Source organism: Pteropus alecto, unplaced genomic scaffold (genome assembly GCF_000325575.1).
Source record: "Pteropus alecto unplaced genomic scaffold, ASM32557v1 scaffold196, whole genome shotgun sequence".
NCBI classification, from domain to species: Eukaryota; Metazoa; Chordata; class Mammalia; order Chiroptera; family Pteropodidae; genus Pteropus; species Pteropus alecto.
This window is the reverse complement of record NW_006439717.1, coordinates 507,027-513,292: the sequence shown is the minus strand read 5'-3', so window position 1 is coordinate 513,292 and position 6,266 is coordinate 507,027. Positions and strand designations below refer to the sequence as shown.

Sequence of the window (6,266 nt, the reverse complement as noted above, 5' to 3'; positions counted from 1 at the left end):
CTTCCACATAAATTACAGTTCATGCTAAGACAACTGTTTACGTGCATCACTCTGATACAGGGCAGTGGCTCACTAACACTAACACAAATGTTAAGGCCTAGCACCATTGTAATTTGTCATTCCTCATCCTCATCTTCATCGTAATACCGATTTCTCTTTATCTGTTCCTCTACAGACAGCTCTTTGACTACATCTCCCTCCCAGACTCCCATATCTTGGGATTTTTGATTCTGAGCAGTGAATTCTTCAGTAGATGTATTGTCTGCAAAGCTGGACCAATTTGGAGACTTGGGTTCTAGTGGAGACTGCTGTTTGGAAAGGTCTCTATCATCTTTATCTAAGTTTGCCCCATTTTCTACAAGATTCTCACTCTCCATCTCAAAACCACGAATTTCCTTATTTCTCCAACCTGCCTCCCCTCCTTTAGAGTCCTTATTTTGCCAGGTTATTTTCCCCACACTCCCATTCTTCTCAGAGTTGTTGGCATTTTCCTCATGCTTCCTTCCTGCTGCTATTTCTCCTACAAACTCCTCACTCTGCTCCGAAATGCTCCAGCCTTTCCTGAAAGGTGGGGACAAGGTTTTTGGGCTCTTGACTGAAGTGGTTCGAAATGAAGCTGCTACAGTGAAGGGGCGGCTTCTTTCCTTCAGTGAAGAAGATCGTCTTAGCTTCTTCAGATCCAGATCTACGTCCTCTGGAACTTCAGGCTTGCTGATTTCATCCTCAGGGGGCCATTTGGGCTTGGATACTTTGATCCCTTCCTCCAATGTACTTCCTGAACTGCCAAGTTCAGTGGGGGGCGGCCACGCTATCCTCAACTTCTTGGTTTCAGCTGGCTTTTCTTCTTTTTCTGGCTGAGAGGAAGCCTTGGCTTCCATACTTGCGGTCAGCACACCCACCTTAGCAATGGGTGCATCTTCTACCCCTGGGCTCTGAGGAGTCTCCCCTGGATTTGGAAGCTGGGCTGGTCTCTCCAATATCTCTTCATTTTCATTTTTGCTTGACCATAGATCCTTGTGTGGTCTGTGCCCAAAGCCTTCATCGTAGTTACCTTTTGATTTAAAGAGCTGATTGAAATGAGGCTTGCAATAGATTCTCCCATGTAATGATGCATATGTTCCTAGACTGTTGTTAAAAGAAAAAAAAGTATCAAGTTAATAAATTCGTGTACTTCTATTTATACCAACAGGCTGAAATCTGGCAATTCCAATATTTTCAGAAGATGCTAAGTGAGAAAAATATCTTTAAAAGCTCATCAATCACCTAGGATTCTCTTTGCTCACTTATCCTTATAAAAAAACATGTTCGCTTCCAGACCTGAATCTTCACAAGACATTCTTCTACCTGGTACATGCTTCCATTTTCAAATGATTTCATTCCCCTTTGTCAAAACTGTTAAAAAAAAAAATGACTTCATTCAGGAAGTCTTCCCTAGGTGATCCCACCTAGCTCTGATCACTCACATATTTTCTAAGTATTTATAACCTATAACTACTTATAATGATATTCCTTTATAAAAAGTTGAGTCTTTTCCCTCCTGGTTTCCCAGCTGTGTTTGAATTTAAAAGCACATCTCTACTGGAATGGGTGCAATGAGCTGTAAGCAGTTAGTACTCAATAGATACTAGTGACTGAACAAAAGTAAGCTATGGTTACTAAAAGAAGGGTGAGCAATAGCCAGGAAGTAATTCTACCTTAATATATCAGTACTAAACAGGTCTTGAGGAGATTTGGTATCTCTAGAAGGGTTACAATTTTAAAGAACATATAAAAACAGCAGTATTTCCACAGAAGAAATATAAAAATTCAAGAATTCAGAAAAATGTTCTTTGGAGAAAAAAAATACTAAAGTGGGCAGAAAAAGAACCAGTGAGTGCAAGTTAGAGAGGCACATTTTGGCTCAATAGAAAAGGAAAGTTATTGAGCTAGAGTTATCTAACACTGAAACTAGTTGTGGTGAGCCATCAACCCCACAGGACATCATTCAAGAGTATTTTAGAAGGGATGCTTGCCCTGGAAAGAAATCTGGACGATTCGTCCTGGTTACTCCCTTTTCTAGACTCTATGGTTAAAATGAGTTAATATGGAATATTTCCCCAATTTGCACATTTATATCCATACTTTGAGTTATTTGGAAGAAATGATACATAATGATAATTTTCTCAGAAAAAAATAATTCAACATACAGAAAAATACATGCTCTTCAGAGTCTATTATTATTGCTATCATTACCGTTCATACAGTGCTCAGGACAAAAACACTCCATTAAATTTGGTCACATGGGGTTTTATCAGCAACCCTATTACTTAAGCTTCAGTCCTAGCATGTAAATTAACATATCAATGTAACGAAAAGTTCCAAACACCACTATCATTTGATATGAAATACTTGTCTCTAAATGGTACTTTTTACATTTTTCAGGGACCTTCAACTAATAGCACACTATTAGCACATAGCTGCTAGTGCTCGAAAGGCTAAAGACCCACTCTGCAGGTGCAACTTGACAGAGAGATGGTTTGTTTTGGTCTGGCTCACCTAAGCTTGTTGTTGCAGTAGGAGCAACGGAAGCAGCTGATGTGAAACACCTGCTGATTGGCCAATAGACGCTCCATCGGGTAGACTGTCTTCTGACATTCCACACAGGTCTCTCTTGCAGGTACCTGAAACTTCTAGAAAAAGGAAAAGGATAACTTTAACTAGTATAGGCAGTGATGAGTTAGTATTATGCTGAGGTGGGCCTTGAGATTTACTTTGTTATCTAAGGGCTCCCTTACCTGGTCTGTCAATTCTCATAGGAACACTAAGTCTGCTCTGATTCTACCTGATGACTCTTTAAAGCCAAGAGGCTTTCTTGAGTTACATTCCCAGATTGTCTGGCTGCCCTAAGTGTTGCAGCCACTGAGATGGGTGACACTAGGGCTGGACTGCAGAGAAAGGCTTAGAGAAGCCACCACACATAAAAAACAGTATACACAAAATTTTTCTGCAGACAGGAAATTAGGAGAAAAGGTCATCAGACGCAGAAGTAGTTTGACTGTTTGATTCAAGTGCCAAGTAAAACCAGGACAGACTTTTATAAGAACAAATTCTGAAAGGGATAAATTTCAAGCAGAGGAAGAGTATTTGGCTTTGAGAATTAGGAAAAGACACTTTGATAAAGAATCTTTTGGTGAACTCTCTGCTTATAATCCTGACTTGCTCAATTCGCTAGGCCTAATCTTTTAAAATAAGTCAAAACTGACACATCAATGGAACAATTTAAAAGGCATACAAACTATTTTATTAGGATTCCAGAAGAGAGCATAGTCCAATAAAGCTATAGGTTCTATAATCTTAAACAAACAAACAAAAAAATGTGGAGAATAAAACTAAGGCAATGGGGAATGGGAAGTCACAACAGACTGGGAATCATGAACTGTTTGTAAAGGGTGGAATAGGGTGGGGTGAGCTCAGCTGTTCTACCTGGTAAACCCAACTCTAAAGAACATAAAATACTTGGTATTCTAGCACTGATGAAAGCCAGAATTCCAAAACTGTAAGTTTTCACACAATAAGAAATGGTTACATGGCTACTAGGTGTGGGGGTAACAAGTCTTTAGTTGTATGTTAACTCTTGACTTGCCCCAACAAAAATACTCAATCAGTAAAGATGGAAGTCACTTAGATTAAGGTAGCCAGGAAGCTCTCACAGATACCTTGGTGGTCCCTTGACTGCCAACACTAGTATGGTGATAAATAATGCAAATTAATCCCAAGGCCCAGCCCCTGAATGGTTAAGGTAAGTGAAAATAGGCCAGGTTATGGGCAAGACAGAATTTTGATTTAAAAACTTGAAAATAGACACATAAATAATTTAGACTGCCAGTTCACTTGCCACATGATTCCCTAGGAGATAAAGCAAAAAATAGGAATGGTTTTCCAAGTAGATTTAGATAGCAAGTGAGAGTAGAAAACAGACATAAAATGAAATTAAAGAGAAAGATCTATAAAAGGGAGTTTAATAAAATTAGTATGAAATTCTCAAATAGCACCAAAGAATTTAAGAATGAAGGAGCAGAACTGAGTGGAAATGGCTCCAAAAGAGCACCCTTCTCCATTCCTAGGGGTAGGGCCCTAAAAGAAAAACCAAATCAAAGACCATAGGCTACAACCTAGTTTACCAAGCATGAGAAAGGTATTTAAATGAGACCAAATGTTATTGTATTGAATGCTGTTAGAAGTAATTAAGGCATTATTTGGAGCTCAGAATTCTTTTTTTCTTACATGGACATTTCTAACAAGATAGGACCTAAGTGGAGATGTCCTGGCATAGTTTAATTAGGTTTCTCTAAAAAAAACTAGGCCCTTGTCTCGTAAGCAGGAAATACATTAAAATGCAGAATAATTGGGTATAATAGTACAATTGATGTCACTGAAGGGAGCCTGCACAAATCACAATTCACATAATATAAAAGTAATAAGACATGTATTTATCAGATTGAAAATCTTTTTCAGCTGCAGAGTGGATTCTGTATTTTTTTTTTTTTTAACATGACTTAGGAGAATAAGTATTCATTCTGGTCAGTAAGGACAGAGCAGGAGAAAAATTTCATATGGTATAGGAGGAAATGGGTATTATTTAGCTAACGGGGGATGGAGGGCTACAGAGCTTGCCTCCATTATACACACACACAGAACACACTGTAGGAGAGGGGTGCAGCCCAGTGAATAGAAGGGAGAACCTGAGAGAAAACTGAAAGTTGAGCTCACATTAGGAGGAAAGTGGAAGGCAGGAGCAGAAATTAGGTACCGGGAGCAGGAAGCAGAAGCTGGAAGAGACAAACAGGAACCTTCAATGAATACAGAGCATTTTGGTGCGCCCTGGAGCGCTTTATTGCAGCTGAGCTGAAACTCAGTTACAGACTCAGATCCAAGAGTAAGACCATGTTTTCTTCCTTTTTCAAGTAACTCTGCTAATCGTGGCAAAATCAGCCTCACTCATATCTACCTGACGCTGGAACACATCCCAGTGCTGTAGAGAGAGTTTTATGAGCCTTCACCCACACACGAGGAGTGTTTCATTAACAATTCTTTAGTGTCTAACTATCTTCCACATCTGACCCACAATGGCTCTCTCTTGAATGGAGCCTTTCATCCATACAAGTGAAAAATCATTTTCTCCTTAATATCAAATAATACAGGCATTCCTTGTTTTACTGCGCTCCCCTTTATTGTGCTTTAAAAATGTTGTGTGTTTTAAAACTGACAGCAGGACCTTCCATCAGTAAAAAGATTACAATTCACTTTATTGTGGTGGTCTGGAACCAAACCTGCAATATCTCCGAGGTATGCCTACAGATCGCCGCTCACATATCTGACTAACCAACCACAAACTTCTAACTAGCCAGATCTACCAGATTCTCATGATTCCTATTCATTTCTTATATAAACCCCTTTTAATATTACTTAAGGTTTATGAGGCAGCTGCCCAAGGGCCCTTATAGTTTCATAAAGATAAGATGATGCCAACATGGCATAATGCCTGGTCAGAGTGGCTGCGCCTGTGCCTTTCCTTTATTTCCTCTGTCCTGGGCTCTCAGCCACTTTCCTGTAATTGCCCCCATGTCTATTCAGACAAGAGGAAGCAGAGTCAGTGCCCAAAAATCTCTACCATTATGGTAGGCCTGGCGTACATCCTGCCCATGCCTTCATGGCATGCTCGGACTTGGCATAGCTGCATTTAAAACACTGCCAATATTAGAATGTTAGACATTTTTTATCTTAACAATATATTTTTCAGTCGGTAAGATGTTTTTTTCACTTCCCCTCCATTACCCTTTTTCACATGTAGAAACTAATGCACCAGGATGTCAGGTGCCTTATCAAAGTTCTCACAGCCAGTACCTTAAAACTCAGAACTCCCAACTCACAGACTAACAGTGCATTTTCTAAATTTCTCTAGTATGTCAAATTCCCATAACTAAAGGAAATTCATTAGAGAAGAGAGCAGATGCTAACCCAAATGAAAATAATCTCACTGCAGCACTTTGAACAAACTACAGTCTTCATTTCAAATTAAAATATGTAGATAATATCTTTGGGATATTAAAAAATGAATGAAGTAATACGTAAATAATTGATGTTTATAAACACTGTCATGTCTTTCCCATCTAAGGGATCTTACAGGCCCTCTGCCGATCAGCATCTATTTAAAGTTATTTTTCCAACATATGTGCATGACTTCATTTACATTCTTTCACTCTCTTAAGTATATATTTTAATCTAAT

General features: G+C 39.1%; 1 protein-coding gene across 1 annotated transcript in view; it reads right to left on the bottom strand.

Moving 5' to 3' along the window:
• Nucleotides 1-18: 18 nt before the first annotated feature.
• The window catches only part of LIMA1 (LIM domain and actin binding 1), a 74,030-nt gene continuing 67,782 nt past the window's right edge, over nt 19-6,266 (bottom strand). The window contains exons 10-11 of the mRNA XM_006916785.3: nt 2,536-2,669; nt 19-1,125 (exon numbers count right to left, since the gene is read on the bottom strand). Coding sequence (XP_006916847.1) covers nt 117-1,125; nt 2,536-2,669 — 1,143 coding nt within the window. The 3' untranslated portion in view covers nt 19-116. The remainder of the gene's footprint in view (nt 1,126-2,535; nt 2,670-6,266) is intronic.